The following is a 22,374-nucleotide window of genomic DNA, read 5'->3' as shown; positions in this document are numbered from 1 at the left end:
TAGGGCCGTAGCGCCCGTGCATTTCCTCAATTTGCCCCACGCCCAGGAGGTGGTGGACACTGTCTGGATGTCGTATCTATCTCGCGGGAAGGCCCCGGGTAAGACCTGGGCCAATTTGTCAGGAAGTACCAGGTCAGCTTCCGACCTCAGAAACGGAATGCGTGCATCTGGATGAAACCAAACGAACGCATAACGGCATTGCGCCACTAAATAATACAGTTGGAAATCCGGAACATTGTACCCTCCTCTGTCGTACGGTAACGTCAGGATGGACCAGCGAATGCATGGCCGTTTCCCGCCCCAGATCAAGCGAACCATGTGTGTTTGCAAAGTACGAAAGAAACCGTCCGTAAGGGGTATTGGGATATTGTTAAATAGGTATAGAAACTTAGGAAGGGCCACCATCTTCAGTATAGCCACTTGGCCTGCCAGAGACAATGGCAACCTCAGCCATCTGTCGATTTGGTCTTCTAGTGTTTGGACAGTCTGCCCATAGTTTAGGCGGATGATGTGAGTGGTATCAAGATGGATGTGTATTCCAAGATATTTCACCGAATCGTGGCACCATTCGAGGGGGAATTCACAGTCCCATTGGACAGTGCTCGCAGTTAGTGGGAATATGACGGACTTGTGCCAATTTATTCCCAGCCCTGAGTATCTACCAAAGCGGATAATTTCCCTGATGAGAGGCGACAGGTTGAGATGTGGCTCCCGGACGTAGAGGATGGTGTCGTCTGCATAGAGGGAAGCCAGAAGTGGGCCCGTATTAAACTGCAGGCCCCGGTGTAAGTGTCGCTCTTGAAAATGCCTGATTAGTGGGTCCATGGCTAATATGAACAGGAGCAGGGACAATGGGCAGCCCTGCCTGGTCCCTTGTGAGAGCCGAAATGGTCTAGAAAGAGTACCATTCAAGCGGAGGCGCGCCGCTGGGCTACCATGGCAATGAAGCCGTAGGACAGTCCCATGCGCTGCATCACCCTTGACGGGGAAAGGCCACTCCAAGGAGTCGAACGCTTTCTCTGCGTCGAGTAATACCGCCGCCGCTGGGATGTCATGCTGTATTCTGTGTATCACAGCAAATAATGTACGGAGATTTAGAGATGTCAAGCGACGTGGGACAAAGCCCGATTGCACCGTGGAGATAATGTATTCCATCAGCTGTGACAGCCTATTTGTGAGTACTTTCGCCAAGATTTTGTAGTCTTGATTTAATAAGGACAAAGGCCTATATGAGCCGCACTGTCTGTGATCTTTGCCGGGTTTCGGGAGAAGTACTATTACGGCTTCACGCAGTGTGGGAGGAAGAATTTGTGTGTCTAATGCTTCCGCATAGACTTCAATCAGCTGCGGGGCCAGAATGTCCTTGAATTCCTTGTAAAAGTCCCCTGCGAAGCCGTCAAGGCCTGGGGCTGTAGAGCCCCGTAGGGTGTCAATGGCCAGGGGAACGTCCGCAACTGAAGTTGGTACCGCCATGAATTCTTGCATGTGTTTTTCCAAATAAACCAACGCGATTTCCTCTAGGTAGTCTGTCTGAGCCTTGCTGTCGGGTTCCGCTCTGGAGGTGTATAGTGTTGTGTAATAATCTAGGAACTCGCCCCTAATAGCGGATGTCGTGGTAAGAGTATCGCCGTTCACAGAGTGAAGTTCAGTGATGTATGTTTTGCTGTATAGTGGCCTCAGCATTTGTGCTAGCACCCTTCCCGGCCACTCTCCCTCCCCATACCGCCGGGCCGCGTGGTATTTCCCCAGGTATAGTATCTCCCGGTCTGCAGTGTCGATAGCGCCCATTACATCCCGCAGGGTCAGATCCGCAGGCAGAGCAGGAGCATCAGTCGGGCCTTCAGGGGACCTACGCGACACCTCGGGAGATCCCTTCTGGAGGGTGTAGCGGTCCATACTGTTGGACTGGTGGACTGCGCCACGTCGGGTCGATTTACCCTTTGCCCGATCTCCATCTTGCTTTGTGGACATGGTTCCAGTCCCACGGCCGTGCCAAACACGTCGTAAAGGGCGGGCAAGCCGGTGCACGGGATCCGGGGGGGGGGTCCCCACAGGTCCGCGGGGAGGGTCACAGCCGGCGGGCCGGCAGGGCACCCCAGCGAGGCCGCACCACCCCACAGTGCCCCGCAACCCAACCTCGCCGAGACAGCAAGGAGGGTGCAAAAGCGAAAGTGAAAGTGCGGGGTACGCGAGCCGCCGTGCCCAGCCCGCCGCTGTTGTTCACTTTGTCCCCGGATCACCCCACAGCTCCAATCCGGGGTCCGGCGTGGAGAAGGCCGCAAACCTCAATCGGTGCTCCCGCCGGAGTCCGAGGTCCAATTTGGAAGCGGAAAACGGGTGCCACCTCAGCTCAGGCTCACCAACACAGTCCCCTCATCTAGGACAGGATATTGTCAGGATATATGTAGGAGGTCACGGAGGTCCTCGGGAGCCTCGTACCTACGCGGCCATCTTGGTTGCGCGCTAGGCTCCTCCTCCTATTTAGCCAATCTTGTAATTTAGGAGCGGTTTTCCTGCCCCAGTGGATAGCAATTTTTCTTTTAGCCAGAAGTAGCCCCAGCGATGCCAACCGCCTTACTTTTTTGAGGATCTGTACCGAGTAGCCCAGTAGCACAATCTCAGGGAGTGGATCGAGCGGAAGGCCGATCATCTTCCCTAGTGTCGTGTGCACAGCGGACCAGTAGACCTGTAAACGGGGGCAGGACCAAGCCAAATGTAAAATAGTCAGCGTGTGGGGCAGTGCATTTTAAACATGTATGTGGCCTAGTGGCGTCAATCCTGTGTGCCATGTCAGGTGTGAAGTAGGCACGGAGAAGAAATTTAAAGTGGAGCAGTTTGTGGCGGCTATTCAGTGAAATTTCCTTAGTGGCTTTACAGCATTTTGCCCACCTGTATCCGCTTCCCAGGCTTGTCGGAGTTTGGAGTCGTTCACGGGTAGCATATTGGCGCAGGCCTTGTACATTTTAGAGATGAGGCGTGCTCCTTTCGGGTTCTCTATGACCAGAGTGAGCGGGGGGAAAGAGACGGGCTCGACGGGGAATGTGGAGATCTCAGCCCGCAGCGCCGATCTCATGCGGGTCATAAGAAAACGAATCATCAAGCTGCAGTCAGTGAACCTGGAGTCTTTGTCCAGTGAGAAAATACGTCCCCCCGGGAAGAGATCCCCCACTTTGACAATGTCCAATGCGGTCAATGTGCGCTGTACTAGGCCCTCCCCAGTGATTGGGAACCATCTGGCGTTAGGCAGTGGCAAAGCGGAAGAATATAGGGCCGTAGCGCCCGTGCATTTCTTCAATTTGCCCCACGCCCAGGAGGTGGTGGACACTGTCTGGATGTCGTATCTATCTCGCGGGAAGCCCCCGGGTAAGACCTGGGCCAATTTGTCAGGAAGTACCAGGTCAGCTTCCGACCTCAGAAACGGAATGCGTGCATCTGGATGAAACCAAACGAACGCATAACGGCATTGCGCCACTAAATAATACAGTTGGAAATCCGGAACATTGTACCCTCCTCTGTCATACGGTAAGGTCAGGATGGACCAGCGAATGCATGGCCGTTTCCCGCCCCAGATCAAGCGAACCATGTGTGTTTGCAAAGTACGAAAGAAACCGTCCGTAAGGGGTATTGGGATATTGTTAAATAGGTATAGAAACTTAGGAAGGGCCACCATCTTCAGTATAGCCACTTGGCCTGCCAGAGACAATGGCAACCTCAGCCATCTGTCGATTTGGTCTTCTAGTGTTTGGACAGTCTGCCCATAGTTTAGGCGGATGATGTGAGTGGTATCAAGATGGATGTGTATTCCAAGATATTTCACCGAATCGTGGCACCATTCGAGGGGGAATTCACAGTCCCATTGGACAGTGCTCGCAGTTAGTGGGAATATGACGGACTTGTGCCAATTTATTCCCAGCCCTGAGTATCTACCAAAGCGGATAATTTCCCTGATGAGAGGCGACAGGTTGAGATGTGGCTCCCGGACGTAGAGGATGGTGTCGTCTGCATAGAGGGAAGCCAGAAGTGGGCCCGTATTAAACTGCAGGCCCCGGTGTAAGTGTCGCTCTTGAAAATGCCTGATTAGTGGGTCCATGGCTAATATGAACAGGAGCAGGGACAATGGGCAGCCCTGCCTGGTCCCTTGTGAGAGCCGAAATGGTCTAGAAAGAGTACCATTCAAGCGGAGGAGCGCCGCTGGGCTACCATGGCAATGAAGCCGTAGGACAGTCCCATGCGCTGCATCACCCTTGACGGGGAAAGGCCACTCCAAGGAGTCGAACGCTTTCTCTGCGTCGAGTAATACCGCCGCCGCTGGGATGTCATGCTGTATTCTGTGTATCACAGCAAATAATGTACGGAGATTTAGAGATGTCAAGCGACGTGGGACAAAGCCCGATTGCACCGTGGAGATAATGTATTCCATCAGCTGTGACAGCCTATTTGTGAGTACTTTCGCCAAGATTTTGTAGTCTTGATTTAATAAGGACAAAGGCCTATACGAGCCGCACTGTCTGTGATCTTTGCCGGGTTTCGGGAGAAGTACTATTACGGCTTCACGCAGTGTGGGAGGAAGAATTTGTGTGTCTAATGCTTCCGCATAGACTTCAATCAGCTGCGGGGCCAGAATGTCCTTGAATTCCTTGTAAAAGTCCCCTGCGAAGCCGTCAAGGCCTGGGGCTGTAGAGCCCCGTAGGGTGTCAATGGCCAGGGGAACGTCCGCAACTGAAGTTGGTACCGCCATGAATTCTTGCATGTGTTTTTCCAAATAAACCAACGCGATTTCCTCTAGGTAGTCTGTCTGAGCCTTGCTGTCGGGTTCCGCTCTGGAGGTGTATAGTGTTGTGTAATAATCTAGGAACTCGCCCCTAATAGCGGATGTCGTGGTAAGAGTATCGCCGTTCACAGAGTGAAGTTCAGTGATGTATGTTTTGCTGTATAGTGGCCTCAGCATTTGTGCTAGCACCCTTCCCGGCCACTCTCCCTCCCCATACCGCCGGGCCGCGTGGTATTTCCCCAGGTATAGTATCTCCCGGTCTGCAGTGTCCCTGTTTTCGGATAAAACGGCAAGTCTCTTCGCCTGGTAATCTGGGTTCGGTGAACCCGATGCCTTGGAGTCTAATGTGGCAATGTCTCGTTCAATACGGGCCAGCGTGTTACGGAGATCCCCAAGTACTCCCGCCTATTTAGAGAGTCACACTCCTCTAATGACAGCTTTGAAGCCGTTCCACAGTACTGCCATGGTATCTACTGAGCGAGTGTTAAGCTCGAAATAGTCCTCTATAGCTTCACGCACTTCTGCCTTGAACAAGTCATCTTGCAGGGCCGTGCCCGGGAAACACCATTGCCGTTCATACCCTTCCGGGCATGGGATTTTTAAATTTAACGCTATCGGGGAGTGATCAGAACATGTGCTAGGGAGCATGATGTGGGAGTCAAACCAGTCTGTAACCATGGGAGAGAGCAGCCAATAGTCAATCCTGGTCCAGGTACTGTGTTGGCCGGAATGGTGGGTGTATTTAGTGGTGGTTGGATTATAGTGACGCCAAATGTCGACAAGTGTATATTGATCGCAGAAGTCCCCCAGGGTCCGCCTCGCCCTCGGTTTCATGTCTGGGGCATGAGAAGTGCTGTCCAGCGTGGGGTCGATAAGCAAGTTTAGGTCACCGCGCAGTAGCAAATATTGAGGCGCATGTTTTGCGATCCGGGCGCTCAGGTCGTGAAAAAATTCAGGGGCATCTACATTCGGAGCGTAAACGTTAACTAAGGTGACTCTGTGGCCATGGAGGGCACCCGTAACCACGAGATACCTACCCGCCGGATCTTGGGTCACCTCGCTAAGGCTAAAGGGGATTCTCTTGTGAATTAAGATTGCAGTGCCCCTGGCGTAGTTGCTGTAATTTGCAAAGAACCTATGTGTGCCCCAGCTGGCGCCAAATCGAGCAGAGTCCATGGGTGGAAGGTGTGTCTCCTGTAAATATGCTATGTCAACCTTTTGTCGGAGAAGATAGTGAAGTACCTGCCGCCTCTTGCGGGAGTTGTTGAGGCCTCTGACATTCCAGGTCATCAGGATGATGGCCGAGGGCCCCTGTATGTTACCTAACCGTGCCATCTGGGTAAAGTGTATACATTCTCCTGTCAGAACTGTGGTGCATCTCAAACATATTTGGCAATGCTAAACAAAAGTGTGTACAACAACTGAAAAGTGCAATCCCCTCTCCCCCCCTCCACACCCACGCAGCCACCTTCCAACCCAAAGGAGGTCAACCCTCAGTGAACATTCGAACCCGGGTGGCGTATGGACCACCAGGGAAACCAGTGCGACCCAGGTAATGGGTCCCAGTGCAAAGAGGAACCAACTCAGTGGATACACCTGGGGGGTGGCAGCGGGAGATCGAGCCTGCCACCTGTCGTAGCTATGAATGATACAGAAAACTTCCCCAATGTGCTGCTGCGATAGCGTGATTGCAGTCAAATGCGTCGCCCAGTGCCTGGATTAGAAAAGAGCTCTGCACTGGCATCAGAGCCGCTGTGAGGTGGGGAAGCGAGAGCTCCCCCCGCTGTGGTCTGCGGGTTTCGCTGCATATATGTGGGGCAGAAGTCCTGTGCCTCTGCCGGGGTGTCCAACGTCCACCTTGAGTCTTGCCGGATAAAGCATGCCATATTTGAGTCCAATGTTGCGTAATGTGGCCTTCAACCCCTGGAATTTACGGCGGGCCTCCTGTATCATCGGTGTAAAGTCCAGATAAAAGGACAACTTTGACCCCTGCCATTCTACATCGCCGCGTCCTCTCGCCAGCCTTAGCACAGTGTCTCGGTCCCTAAAATTCAGGAGACGGGCCAAAATGGGTTGAGGAGGGAGGCCCGGGTTAGGCCTGGGGCCCAGCGATCTGTGGGCCCTCTCTACCACAAATCCAGGTGTGAAGGCCTCGCTGCCAAATAGCTCCATGAGCAGTTTCTCTACAAATAGGTCCATCCGGCCCGTGGCCGTTGTCTCCGGAACCCCCATGATGCGGACGTTGTTGCAGGGTCCGCGTGCTTCCAAATCCTCATTTTTAATGGCCATTTCTTTGAGCAGACGTTCTGCCCGTTCCGCCGTTTCAGGGATTGCGCGTCCCGTCCTCAATGTCTGATATCCTAGCTTCCCCCCACATCTAATCGCCTATCGTGCACCTGTATTTTGGCGGCCAGAGATGAGATGGTCTTGTCCAGGGCGTCGAAGCGGGAGTCCAGGGACTTAAAGCCAGCCTTCATTTCTAGTAGCATCGAAGCCACAGATGCTTCCGAGGGTGCGGGTAGGTCTACGTTATTCGCGTTGTCAGCCATCTCTGATGTGTGTGACGATGTGCCCTCAGCCACTTTTTCAAATGGGAGGGTCCGCTGCCTGGATCCCTACATCCCATAACGCAACAGTGGCGCTACTGGAGAGGTTGCGCAGGCTGGAACAGTGGACTGCAGTCTCCATCTTCCAATAACTACAGCCAGCTAGGCCCCGCAGGCACCTCAGATTTCCTGGATGTCCGGACCACCCTGGCGTGTCAGTGGCAGAAGATGGTCGCGAGAGTGAACAAAATGGCGATTCCCGTCCAGGCAAGGGGCTATGTAGGGGCCTCAGGAGGAGCGGCAGTGCGCCGTGCAGGCCTGCATTAGGTACGTGGTGTGTTGGCGCCAGGTAACAGCACAGTTCTGGGTCGCTTTAATAGTAGCGCGCTCTGTAGGCAGTGCTGGTGCGCGCGGCGATCATGGGCTGCAGACAGAGCCAGCCGAGCCCATGCCGTCCGGGTAGAGCCCCGCAGTCTTCAGTGAGGATGCGCCGGTCAATTGTCAGCCCCGCCCTGTTTGCGCCTCGCTGTTTGCGCCCCCCGCCGCATCTGCAATGGTGCCCGGCCGACGCCCGAGCACCCGATCGCTGCAACGTGAGGGCCCTGTCCCCGTAACCGTTCGGAGCACTCTCACTAGGGACACGGGGCTGGGTCGGCGGCCAGGCAAGCGTGGTGGGTACAAAGGAAGGCGGGGGGCGGGGTCGTCATCAGCGCAGGCTCGACTCACCGGGCAGCCGGCCAATCACTTCATGCGCTTCAGCCGCACGTCCGCGGGATCTTCCTCCAATGTCGATCTGCCTAGCGCGCCAGGCGCGTGAACGCAGAGCCTCTCCCTGTTGCTCCCGAGGTGCCGCAACTCCGGCCGAAAAGCAGATCGTCGAGCAGCAGTTGGTTTTTCGGTTGCAGCGCCTCTTCCGCTGTCCGCTACCGCAACCTCAGCGCCCAATTACTCTCATTGTGTGGGGGGAAATCGCCGATGGGCCTGGCCAATCTCTGGAGCTTCTCTACCAAGCGGCAATCTTAGCCGCCGGCTTGGCCACGCCCCCGTACCGCGGTGTTCATTAATGCAAGTTTTTATTTTGCTCATCATCATGCTTATGTACCTAATCTGGCACTTACAGGTGATAACGTATACAACGTTGCTGCTGTTGCAGTTTGAATGTTTTTTTAGTTCCCATGGAGTTCGGAACCCCAGATCCAACTCCTTGCTTGCTTTTGTCAGGAGGCAGATGTTGCAACTACCACACGGGAAGTGGCCTACTACTTCTGGCATATTCCACATCGTATATAGTGTTCGGTTCTCATCGTTTGTCCATTGTGGACGGGTGTGTACTATTGAGTCCCTCAGGGATTTCCCTCGTTTGAATGCAAACATAGGTTTCTCCAACCTTAATGATCGAGAGTTCAAAGTCTTCCAGTGTCACAGTATTATTCTCTTGACTGCATTGGATTCTGTGCCATAGGTGGTTACGCATACTACCCTGGTGTTTTGGGGTTTTGTGTGTGTCTCTAGTAGTGTTTCGCTGGGATTGTGTTTCACTCTTTTGATTGCCCTTTTCACCAGTCGTTTGGGGTAACACATTTCTTCTAGTTTCTTGGCCAGTAATTCTGTATGTGCCTCGTAGGTTTTTTTCTTCTCTGAATAGTTCCTCCATAATCTCAAGAACTGACCTACGGGTAGGCTGTCCCTAAGGTCTTTTGGGTGGAAGCTATCATAGCAGAGGAGGTTATTCACTTCGGTCGGTTTGTAAAACACCTCTGTTTTAAGTATCTAATTTTCAGACCAGATCCTCAGGTCAAGAAAGGTGATTGATTCCCTGCTTGTAGTCATGGTGAAGGGAAGATATTCATCTCTGGTATTCAGCCACGTTAAAAAATCAGCGGCTTCTGTTTCGGTGCCTCTCCAAATACTAGTACCTTAGTGTCAAAGGGGTTGATGTTTTCATAGATGTGTTTCATCTCGAAGTCATGGACATACAGGCAGGCTAGGCTTGGGGCAAATGTGCTGCCCATTGATGTTCCGTGGGTCTGTAACTAATAGTCTCCTTCAAATTCAAAGTAGTTCTTTGTTAGAGCCATTCTAGTGCAATCCTGGACAAACCTCTTTGGTGTAATCGTTTCCCATTCCTCTCTCCTCAGTATGGTCTCAATTACCTCTAGGGATGCCGCTTGCGGTATGCTGGTATACAGCGCCTCGACATCTAGTGTGATGAAGATGTCGGTGGTTCTGTTGTATCTCAAGGTCTGGAGTAGTACCAGGATATCTCTAGTATCTTTGAGATAGGAGGGCATTCTTTGTACTAGTGATCTCAAGAAGTGTTCTGTAAATTTTGATAGAGGTTCCAACACTGATCCAATGCCCGAGACGATTGGTGTACCGGGTGGTGGATTGTTGTTTTTGTGCACCTTAGGTAGAATGTAAAAGTAAGGTGTCCTGGGGTTTTCGTCTTTTAGTCCAGTCACTCTCTCTGTGTCAGGGCGCTGACCGCCGGCAGCCGACAGAGAGAGGAGCAGGGACAACGTGAACTACAACTCCCAGCATCCTTCCTGATTTTTTTTTTTTTAAACAGACTTTTATTGATTTTCATGAAATTACACATTCAATCCCTCTGCCCACTGACTGGTCAACAGAGGAAACCAGGATGAAGTATAACGGACAACACGCCAATCTGATTACAAAGTCACATCTATCGTCCCATAAGGCGTCCGTGATACAGCGTAGTCCGTTCACACATGGTTGATCCAGATCAATGGTGTGATGCAATAAGAAGACCCCCCACCCCTCTCCCTTTCGAAACTCCCCAAACAGAACCCCCCACCCCAACAGCCCTCCCAAGCATGTCGCCAGCCTCTAAGTTGTTCAAGAAGGCAAAGATGCCTCCCGTACCACCTGTCAGACTCCCCATCCCGCAGGGCGCAGCAGTGAGTGGATCAAAAGCACAGAGGGAAGCTGCCTATCATGGTCCCAGTGTCCTCCCCTCGCCCTGTACTCCCACAGGCAGGAAGGGTCTCTCAAGGGCCCTTTGCCATGTCCCTCTCCTCAAGTCCTACAGTTGAATGTTCCAGGAGTGCCACCCATGCCCGGGCCATTTCTTGTGATTTCTCACTTCCATTATGCTGAGCCAAACGTAATCTATAGTTCCCTTCACTTTCTGCCCATTTCACCATCTCCCTATTCCAGCGCACTAGACTAGGCCCCTGCCTTGCCTTCCAGTAGGAAGTAATTTCTCGTTCTCCCGGCATCCTTCCTGATTGGGACGTCCTGCGAGAACAGGACATAACATCAGGGACTCCGGATATAGTCGAGAGCGGAGAACATGGAAGCTGCCGATTATTCTGTGAAGTCCGGTCCATTTGCAGTTCCCGTACTCCACAAGCAAGTAGCAGTAAGGGTGCTTTGAGCACCGTTGGAAGTTTTTGAATCCGCTTTCATTGTTTGTTACTCCAGCAGCTCACATTGGTTCTCTCCTGTTTCTTCCGTTGGGGAGATTCGTGTTTTCTGGTGATCTCATGCGGAAGAGAGTGGTAGTAACTCTGACTGTTTGTGTATATTTTCCTTCCCTGTTGGAGAGACGTGCAAGTTTGGCAGTCTCATGCAAGGAAGAATAAAGTGACAGAATCCTTTGTCGGTTCCCGATTAAGCGCTCTCGCTTTCATTGTGTAAGAGTGGGGAGCGCATTGTTTAAGTTCATTTACCTGGTACCGGAATACATCCTCAAGGGGAGACAGTAGGATTTTAGGTGATTTGTCATGAAATCGACTACTGCATCGTTAAAGTTCTAAGAGCGAGGAGAACATTCTGTTGCCCTGTACTCTTTGTGTTTTACTTTCTGCATGGGAGCAGAGTACATAAAACGCCTAGGCTAACAATACCTGTTCAGTTCACTTCTCGTATGGTACTCCCTTACACATGTTATAAGGCTCATGACAATGAATGAAGTCCCATCAATTTGGAATGCTCACAAGAAAAGAGATTGAGCTCTGGTCTCTCTTTTAATATGTTCTTTCATTTCTTGATTGTAGGAGGGATAAGTAGGGGGTGTCCAGGAAGACAGCTGCTATTCAAGATAACCTATCCAGCACTTAGACGGGCATTCATGTTGGGATTCGGAAATCACCCTCTCATCTCGCCTGAGAAAGTTCCTTCTTTCCTTTACAGGTAGCGTTTCTGTTAGTCATTTCCAAATGCTCCTATAATTAGTATTGTAGGAATTGTAGAGGGTATACAATTAAAGACAATATTGTTTACTGTGTTCTTTGTTTTTGTCATTCCCAGATCTCCCTCCCTGCAGTTCCTACCCTTTCCTTTCCTTCCCTTGCTTGAATATCTCACTAGTCCGTGTTAAGTGATTATTCCGGACTTGGGGCAGTCGAGAGGTGGACCCCTCTGAGCATCAGCACAATCCTGTGTATTGAGTCCATGGTCTCCTTAGTTGGATCACGGTGTATTACTTTGTAGTTCCCAGGGTCATTCAGGAGTTTCCTGCACTCATTCCGGTACATCTCCAGCGGCATTAGCACTGTTGCCCCACCTTTGTCCGCTGGTTTTATTATGATGTCTTCCATGTTGTCGATTTCGGAAATAGCATTTTGTTCAGCTCTTGTGAGGTTGTTGAACACACGTCTATCATAGTCCTTGAGCTTATCCACTTCTAGGGTTACTGCCTTTTCAAAGTATAATAAAGCAGGTGGCATAGTATGGTTAGGTGGGCTGAAATTGGATTTCTTCCTCAGGCCGGTATTTCTGTCTTCCTCTTCTTGAGGCCGTGTTTCTTGGTCTGCAAAGAAAACCGATAGTCTTAATCTCCATAAGAATTCTGCCAATTTATTTCTCATGTCAACAGTGTGTGACTATAAGGCAGCACCTCCCACCTGATCCGCATGTCTCTTGAAAAAAGACAGCAGTGGGTAAGCGTGAGAGTGCCTGAGCTTGTATGTCACGTCAGGATGGTTATCACATGATGAATGGCTAAAGTTATGAACACTACACCTAGCAACTGCATCTGGACCTACCATAGAATTTGCAACCTATCTAGACATAGGTTTTTTAAAAAACATCTAAGGTGTACATAGTTAGACCATGAACCACAATTATGTAAATATTCACTGTATCATTTGATTAGTCTTATATACAGAGGCATAGGGAAATCATTTGCCACAGAGTAAGATATAGAATAAGAATATCTATATAACACAGGACAACACGGTCCAACTCATAAGGATGGATGAGACACAATGATATAAGTTTGTATGAATCATGAATAAGATATTGATTACTCTGTTTCTCCCCCTACCAAAAAATCTACTGCGGACGAAAAGAAGACAGGTGAGAGCATTAGGCCTCACGATAGTGCATGGAGTGTGTGCACAATATAGCAGCAGGGATAAAACCATAGATAAATAGCCCTGACGATGGCCCCAGACCCACATGGGCTCCTAGCAAGGGCCGAAACATGTTGGCAATTTAAAAGGGGTACAACTGAACAATCATATTCAGTAAAAATAAATACATTCTCGTTTTTATACATACCTCAGGTACCCTCGGAATAAAACACAGTGTTTTGGTATACCTAGAGGTATTTTTAAACATCACTCATCTGGATCCCTGCATGTCCAGTATTGCTTTATCCAAAACTCCCATTCCACCTATGGTTGTGTCCGCCCGGGTAGTATCATCTCAGCCGGGTGTGGATAGGCGCCAATGATGAAGCATGTCACGATAAGTGAGTGAGGCGTCTACTCCAATATCTTTGGATACCTGTACCATTTAAACAAAAGTGGGGGGAGTTCATCAGATCCGGAGGGAGTATTTTTTTAAGAATAAAACCCAGAGTTCCCAAAGAGAATTCTCAAGGCAGCGGTTGCTTATATGTGTTAGGATCACCTGCAGATCATCTGCATAATCAGAGTGATATTGATCGATTTTATTAAAGAAATTATCGCTTCATATAAATGTTGAACAACACCAGACTACATGCCAACCCTTGTGGCACTCCATGTTGGATACCCTGAAGTCCGAACAGTAGGGAGGTAGGCCTATTGTCTTACAAGGATCCTGCATGTAAGATTTCATTCATTCTAATACGGTACCACCAACACCTAAGGACACTAGTCTTGCTAGCAGGCAGTGGTGGTTTACTGTATCACAGGCTGCCGAGAGATTAAGCAGAATTAACACTGTTGGATGGCCGCTATCAATCCTCATGGCGACCTTGACTTTGGCACTCAATAAAGCTGTTTCTGTACGTGAAGCCAAATTGTTCCTCCTCCAATTTGAAATGGACCTCCAAGTGCTGAGATAGAATCCTGCTGACATGGCATTCCAGTATTTTTACCAGGAAAGGGAGGAGAGAGATAGGCCTATAATTGCCTAAAACTGCCGGGCCTGCTGATGTCTTTTTAAATGAGGGCCTTACCATGGACTTTTTCCAACTTCGAGGTACAAGCCTGGATATCAGGGATTGGTTACAAAGTAGTAACATTGGCGGCATTAACTCATCCGCCCACTTTGTCCATTGTCTGGGGGGCAGAGTATCTAGAGGAGGTCCAGAGATAGTGGCTATTGCAATATTGCAGAAGCTTGCCACAGAGATTGGATCAAAACAGTCAAACCAATAGTTAGTACTTCTAGAGGAGCCCTATCGGTCACCATACTTGGGGCTAAGCATCTCCGAGTCATCTATATTACACTGGGAGATGGAAGGATCCTGTCTATCACCATTCTGGGGACTGAGCATCTCCAAGTCATCTGTATTGGATTGAGAGACAGCAGCCATAGGAATACTTCAGTTGGGAGATGGCTGGTCCACATTAGAAGAGACTCCAATATCCTCTAAGATCTTGCTAATCTTCTTTTCAAAGAAGGCTGCCGGATCTTCACACAGTTTCTGCGAGGGTGTTATTTCTTCTTTCAAACAATGGGGATTAGACATATTGCGGAAATGTCAAAGACCTTTTTCTGCTATTTGAGGCAGCTACAATAGAGTTTGTAGAAAAGTCAGCCTTTGGTTTTCAAACCTCCCTTGTGTAGCTATTCAACACAGTCTTTATATGTTGTTTATCATCTGCTGTACAGTGCTGGCGCAATTTTCATTCCATTTGTTTATACACTAATTTTGCTGTTTTTAGTCACTCACTATAACACGGGGTAGATGATAGGTGGCAGGGTTTTTGATTAGTAAGGGGGATCATTTTATCTAAAGTTGCAGTCATTTCTTCATCAAAAATTGTGCAATTAGTTTCTAAAAATGTCATAGGCTCGATAAAATTGGAGATGGCAAAAACAGGTCAGTGAGAAAGCCTGATGAAGTTTATGCCATGGCCTACCGAAGTCAGTAGTTGTATAGCAGACATAAAGGTGAGATACGTCTTGGTACATTGATCGTTAGATGGTGCGGAGGTCTGTCTGCTTAATGTTTATGCTCCAAATGCAAAAGATGGTGAATTTTAGTTGGACTTGGAGAAACAGGTGCTACCATATGTTAGGGTGCCTGTATTGTGGGCAGGTGACTTTAATTGCATGTTGGATGGAACAATGGATAGGCACCCTCCGAAATTACACACTAAGCTCAACATGACAGCTGCTCTGTCAGGGTTAATGGACTGCCTATGCTGCGCTGATATATGGCACGAGACACACCCGGATGAAGAGGGCTACACATATTATAAGCCTGCATGCACAGTCTATAGCAGCCTTGATTGTTTGCTGGTCTCTGACATGATTATCACTGCAGCCATAGGGACGCACACATTGGGGCGCTTCCTTCGGATAATGCCCTTGTGATGCTGGAAAGGTGGTTGGAGGGTGGTGGACTTACAGTCTACCTATGGGGCCTACAACTGGAAGCCCGCAAAGACATTATGATCTAGAAGGAACTTAGAGAAGTAACTACCGGGTATTTCGATACTAAGTGGTTATGTACCGCTAGTAGGAGAACGGCATGGGACACACTGAAAGTAGTGACGCATGGGGAATGTATGTCCAAAGTGGGTGGTATGAGGAAACGCTTGGAGAGGAACTTACTGAGGCAGAGGATGCATTGACTGTATTGCAGAGTGAGAGACCCTTAATGAAGGCACAGGGTGAGGCTTTACTACATGCCCAGCACAGAATGAGAGAAACATGGGACAGATTGGATTGCCTGGTCTGCCATGAATATCGCTAGTTACTACACTGGGAGGGGGACAAGTCGAGGAGACTATTGACATAGTTGCTGAAGTGGGAATGCCCCCGATAATAATGATGCTCAGACACACAGATGGGCTTCTAGCCACCATGCAGATAGGCATCAATTCCCTACAGCGTGCTCATTTGGCTGGCTGTGTATAAAGAGGGCCCCCGGAGTGACCCGGCTGAGATAGGAAGGTTTCTGAATGATTTGATGCTTCCGCACCTCATGGAGGCGCTCAGAGACAGCCATGGAGGCGCGCTCTGAATTGAGGATTTGCGGGAAGTAGTGCCGAATATTGCGCGTTGCAAGTCCCCGGGCCCGACAGTCTTCCAATGGAGTATATCGAGACCTTCGCAGACCCCTTGCTTCCCTGTTTGCTAAAGATCCTACAGGAGGCTAAGCAGGTGGGAATTCTATCTATGTGGGAAGCCCAGACTGTTATGCTTCCTAGGCCTAGGCAAGGACCCTCATGGACCTGGCTTTTACCAGCTCCTGTCCATGCTAGCAGTTGATACCAAAATCTTAGCTATAAGGAACTGGTGATGCGTTTGTGTAGGTAGCGATGCACTTGGTCCATGACGATCAGTGTGAGTTTATGCCAGGCAGGGGAACCCATATAAACTTGCGTAGACTATCATGTGCTACTTTCAGTAGCAGATATGGATGTGCAGATGGCAGGGGTCACTTTAGACATTGAAAAAGCCTTCAACACCCTACAATGGGACTACCTCTGGGAGGGTTTGGGGAGAATGGGCTTAGGCCAGGAGTTTATCTCTTTGGTTCGCCTTCTCAATTGCCAACCAATAGCCCATGTCCGTAGTGGTGGTGTGATTTCTGAAAGTATTCTTATAGAGCGGGGGACAAGGCAAAATTGCCTGTTGTCTCCACTCCTCTTCGCACTAACAGTAGAACCGTTAGCGATCCGGTTGCAGAGAGATATGGCCAGATAGGGCATATCTGTGAGTGGCTGCACTCATGTCATCTCCCTATTTACAGATGAGTGCGCTACTGTATATCTGTCACCAGGAGAGGATAGTACCTGCACTCTTAGAAGTATTGACTGCGTTTGTAGCTGTGTCGGGCTGCACGTCAATCGCCGGAAGTCGGTTATATTCCTGCTGGTGACCCTGGTAGGGAAGGAGTTTACTACTCTCCCTGCTACAGAATTTTGATGGGAGTGTGATCATTTTTGCTACTTGAGTAAGCAGATTGCCCATACTGCCGAGGCTCACTATATTTTGAACATGGGAGTTGTCATCTCAGGCTTGGAGGCATCTATCTGCTTCTGGAATCGCCTACTCCTTTCGGTTATGGAGCAGGTGGCCCTAGCCAACATAGTCCTGCTTCCCCGCTGCCTCTATGCTCTCCAGAATTCCTTCTGCTGTATTCCCAGGGTTACCTTTACCAACCTAAATAGCCTGCTAGTTTGCTTGGTGCAGCAGAGTGAAATTAGTGGTACTGAAATTAGATATGGAATTAGGGGGCTTGGGTCTTTCTGATCTTAGCCTTTACTACCTTGCAGGATTATTACAGTATGCAGCACAGTGGTGCGCTGAGGGTCCCGACACCGAGAAGGCACAGTTGGCAGATTGGGGTGCAGAGGTAGATTTCCAGAGATACCTTTTGATGGATTCTCAGACCCCTCTGGATTTCCATTCAGTAAAAATCAGTACATTTTTGATTTGATCCAGACCTCAACTGAGATCAACAAATACAGTATTAAAATTATTATAAATACTCTTAAAAATGATTAAGATAAAAAACTTTTGTTTTTAAAACACACTATAAGATAGTACAGTAGCAATATTCTACCACAAAACCCATACAACATTCAATAAAGATAAGATAAGATAGGATCCTCTGATTGTGCTTATGACTTAGAACAGCTTCAGAAGGCTTTTTAAAAACTTAAACAAGTTATGGCAAACAAATGCATTAACAGGGGAGTTACACAAGGTCATGAGATCTTGGGCCAAGAATGCATTATACTTTAATTGGATTGGAATTATATAACGTTGTCGTGCCGCTACTATACTCGCATTGGAACATATTAGTAAAACGTGAAGCAAATCTTGTTGGCCACCTTTGCATAATTCACATAAGCCTTTGGGATTATTTGTACCTTCCCAGCTAGCTAAAAATGTTGCTAAAGGAAGAATACCCAAACGTAAGAGTAAGATACAATGCCTTACTCCATGCTCTAGTTGAAAACGCAAATAGGGAGCATAGGTTTTGATTTCTATTTGTTCTGCAAACTCTTTATAATGCTTCAATTGAATGCAATGTTCTTTATCAGATTCATAACTGATTCTAGGGGCCAGATGTTTTAAAACCAATTTCAAGTGTGCTGGGGACCACTCCTGTAAAAGTGCAACCGTGCATTGAGAAACCTCAAAGGCTTTCACCATATTCCTATTAAAAGTAAACCCAGACGCTTCCTCTCTAAAAGTCTCCAATTTTAACAGATGTCTTAAGGTGTCTGGCGCTGCATGTAATAAATTGTACGCCCACCTAATAATATTCGAAATAACTCTGGCTGAGATTCCCGTAACCGATAGCTTGAGACGTAGGGCTTGAACCGGTACCGACTTTGACACTTAACAATTTTCAGAGTATGGTCCCTTCCTTTACTTTTATAGATTGCCATGTCTTAAGTTGTGTGTATTCCATGGCATATGATAAAATCGGAGAGATTTTCATGCCGTAGACCTCCAACATTGGTGTAAAGTGTCTATTTCCTATGGAGAGGTACAGTCTCTGTAAAGCCCCAACGTGAGATTCTGCCTTCTGACTCAAGTGTTGGAGGTGGGCTGTATCTAGCAGATTAGAAGTAAAAATACGACCCAAATAAACATACTCTCTTACTGTCTCTATCGGTTCGTCTCCTAAAGACCAAATATAAGGTAAGGGCTTCCTTCGGCCACTGAAGGGGAGTGCTTTAGTTTTAGTAATATTTGGCACCAGAAAATTTTCAATTGCATACAGATTTAATTCATTCAGGGTTCTTTGCAGACCTATCGGGGTCTAACGATATAATCGGCATACATTAAACAGAGTATATCAACTTGAGCTAATTTAGGAGGTACATTTTTAGTTTGAGAAAGACGCCCCGGGAGATCGCTAATGTAGATGGAGAATTATAGGGGAGCTAATAAGCATCCCTGTTTCAGCCCGTTCTGCGAAGGGATGGATTTGGTTAGGCCTTTTTCTCCCCCCATTTGGACTCTGCACCATGTTGATGTGTGAAGGGAGATTATTATTGTTAAGAGACCTTTGGGAATCCCCATATTAGCCAATATTCTCCATAGTGTCAATCTATCTACACTATCGAACGCCGTCGAAAAATCAATAAAAGCACAATATAGAATGTGGGCATTTAACTTAAACTTATCAAGCATTGTTTGGAACACAGCAATATTGTCCAATGTAGAATGCTTTGGGTGAAGCCCAGCCTGATACATGGGGATCACTTTTCTCAAAAAAGCCCAGTATTTAAGGTGTTCCAAAACGCAAGCAGCAAAAATCTTGCCGGTGGCGTTGAGAAGAGCTATTTGTCTATAACTTGCAGGATTCATTCTTGCGCCTTTTTTTAGGAGGGTAACCACCACACTCCCTCGCCAAGATTCTGGAATTTCTCCGCTTTTCAGGCAATGTTGGAAGAGTGGGGCTAAGAATTTACCCCAGACATCAGCGTTTTTTTGTAAAACTTTAATTGGGATCTTATCTGGTCCCATCGCTGTTGAAGACCTGGCGGAGGATATCAGAATAGAGATTTGTGAGGGAGGAGCCAAGATGGCGACCGGGACGGCAGCGTAGATTCCCGGCTCCGTGAACCTCCGCATCCCGCACGGATATCCTGTACTAGATCCTCAGTCTGCGCCATGAGATCGTGTTTGTGAATGAGAGAGGCAACCGATCGTGTGACTCCGAGGTTTCTGGCTGCTGTACCGCCGGAGAAATCTGCAGTTGAACTTTGCGGCCCGTGCAGCCCCGGAGCCGGGACCTCGAGTGGACGCCTTGGCCGGGTGGCAGTTCAGCAACAGCGGCCTGTGGTGACTGGGTGGAGTCGGTCCACCGGAGCGGTGCTGCCCTCGGCCTGCATCTCGCCGCGGTCGCTCCCGCTGCTAAGCGTAGCGGATCGAGGGCATGCCCGGGGGTGCAATTCTCAGATTCTTCGGTGTTTGCCCCTGCCTTTGACGGTGAGCTGCCCGGACGCCGCCCCTAGCTCGCCCTGATCCTTGCGGGCTGCTCCCGGATTTTCGCGGAAGCTGGTCCGTGGTGGGGACGACTGTTGCCCGTGTCCACGCAACGGCTGAATTGGTGCCTGCCCCCGGACCCCTGTCTCCAGCGACGTGGACCTCGAGGCGCTTGTCCCTTGGTCCCGGCCCCAATACGAGTCGGGCCTTCCCGGCGGCCATCTTGTTGCGATGCAGCCTACCATCCTGTCCACTGGGTCGCAGCAGGATTGGGAGTGTGTGACTTTTGGGAGTGTGGCGGAGCGATCGCGGAGAGCTGTGCTGGGGTACGGCGACCTCCTAGAGGCCCTTGGTGCCCTTCATTTCTCCTTGGCTCGTGGCGTCGGGGTCTTGGGGAGTAAGCTCGATGGTGTGGCATCAGCGTTGGGACAGTGGCGGCATGCCGGTCCACAGTTACACAGGGACTTCCCACACTGCACACAGGAGGATAATGTCGCGGCCACCCCTGCGATTAGTGCACAGCCGGACACTCCGGACAATATGCTACCGTGTGATCGGCTGACTGAGGGTTTGATCTGTTCCGGAGGTATTGGACCTGAGTGGAAGGTGGTGGCCTCGTCCCGTGCACGGCCTCCGGCGACCCAGGGACAATACCAGCAACATTTGTCTACTTTGGCTGATTCAGCCTTCCTGGACCTTGTGTGCAGTGCAGATCCTGGGGCAGCACTGGGAAAGACGTCCCTCCAAGATGCGGACTGTGTGGGTGCTCTGAGACTTCCACCCCGCCTGTGTGCGTCGCTTCCCGGTTGTTTTTGGACACTCCTTTACCTTGGAACATCGGACATGGTGCTGGGTCGAGGGGTAGGCATGGGCAGAATTGCAAAGAGTGGTCAAGGATGAGGCTGATCCTCCGGGGGTGGTCATCTAGTAGACGGGCGGACTCATGGTTGCGTACTCTCAGGACATAGCTATTAGCATATTCGGTGCATAATGCTCCCCATTTCCCTTTTTTGTTATGGTCGATTTGGTGCTGCTTATTGTTTGCTGTGGGGAGACCTCACTGTGCGGGAGGGAGAAGCCGGGGGTATGTTTTGAAGGCCCTCCTCCAGTTTATTATACTTTCTCCACCCCCCCGTCTGGTGGGGTTCTTTCTTACTCCTTTTTCCCTGTTTCTTCTATATTTCGGGTCTAGTTCCAGGGCGACAGGCACACTGCTGGGGGGGGGGGGGGCATACTCATTTGCAGAGGTGCAGGGTGGGGGGTTGGGGGAGGGGACTCTTTTTTAGTCTTTATCTCTTTTTCCATGGCCTCCTTTTTCTTCTCCGTTTCTTCTTGTTTTTTCTTTTCTGGGATCAGCGTGGTACACCTCCTTTGTTGTGAATCGTCGCCTATTCATGTGTGCCACAGTTACCGGGGTGTTCTCTGGGCGTTAGGTACGGGGGCCTGCAGGCGCAACTGTTTTTGATATTCTTCCCCATCCGGAATTTCCTGTGTTTGCGCCATTGATCCAATAGATTGCTGTTTATTGCTAACATCTATCATTCGGCCTGCCCCTTATCGCTGTTGGGAAATTGTTTGGCACCTGATCCTACTGTCTTGTTCCATTATAAAATGAAAAACCCTTTTTCTCCTGGTGTCCTACCTGCGCGGCTCACGGGCCGGACTATATTAGCATGAAGATTCTGCTTACCGAGGTGCCGCCTGTGCTTACATTTGATCTTATTGCTCTGATTGCTTAGCGGCCGGCCCCGGGGGGTTGTAGGCCCATACTTGTTAATGATCGAAATGTCAATAAAGGTTTTTCAAAAAAAAAAAAAAAAGATAGAGATTTGTGCGGCTGAAATTTCCATTGGTTCCTGATCAGGTTGGTTCTTCAGTGCTTGATCCAGTCCGGGAAAAAAGAGGTGATGATGATTAGATTTATAGAGCTTTAGAATATACTTTTCCCAGTCAGATGATGATACAGATGTCGCTTGCGCAGACTTTCGTATCCCCATCTGTGCAGAGATTATGTTCCAGAATGATTTATTATTTTTGTGTTTTACTGCTAATTGGATGTCGACCCAGATACGATCTCTTAGAGCTTGTCTTTCTTTCTCCTTTTTCCGTTGGTGGAGTTTTTTCAGTGTCCTTATTTCTCCTTGTCTTAGCGCACAGAAAGAACGGAATTGAATTCTAGTCAATTTGTTTAATTGTCGAGAATTATTGGCCACAATTTTTTCCATATGACATGTTTTAACGAATTCTCGTCTCGAGGTACTTCCATGGAGAGAGGCAACTATCAATTGTAAAGTAGCTTCAAATCTGTTTATTGGATTGCCAATTTTACTCGTAGTGGTTAGCAGATTTTGGGAAATTATATGATTTATTTTACTGATTGCTTTGGAATTCCAATGTATCCTTCCTTTTTTGTGATCAACAACTGCCTGTCCTTCAAAGGAACGGAGTGACCACGGGGGAGTATGCTGAGTATAGACATCAATTTCTACAGAGAGTAATGCGTGATCACTTTCATGAGAATATTGAGTAGAAAGCGATTGGACCTTCGGAAATTGATCTAAACTACAGATAAAATAATCTATGATTGGGGACTTAGTTGGACCCAGTCTGGTATATGCCTCCGGAACATCGCCATCTTTTCTCCCATTTATTATAACGCCATTAATTGCTTCAATAGATGACAAAAGCATT

At 49.0% G+C, this 22,374-nt stretch overlaps 1 protein-coding gene across 1 annotated transcript in view; it reads right to left on the bottom strand.

Moving 5' to 3' along the window:
• Positions 1 to 10,166: 10,166 nt before the first annotated feature.
• LOC146798253 (uncharacterized) overlaps positions 10,167 to 22,374 on the bottom strand; it is a 52,060-nt gene continuing 39,852 nt past the window's right edge. The window contains exon 4 of the mRNA XM_085627946.1: positions 10,167 to 12,094. Within this exon, the coding sequence (XP_085484072.1) occupies positions 11,667 to 12,094 (428 nt within the window). The 3' untranslated portion in view covers positions 10,167 to 11,666. The remainder of the gene's footprint in view (positions 12,095 to 22,374) is intronic.

The sequence above is a fragment of the Triturus cristatus genome, chromosome 9 (genome assembly GCF_964204655.1).
Source record: "Triturus cristatus chromosome 9, aTriCri1.1, whole genome shotgun sequence".
NCBI lineage: Eukaryota > Metazoa > Chordata > Amphibia > Caudata > Salamandridae > Triturus > Triturus cristatus.
Note: the sequence above shows the minus strand (reverse complement) of the source record. Positions and strands in the feature narration are given on the sequence as shown.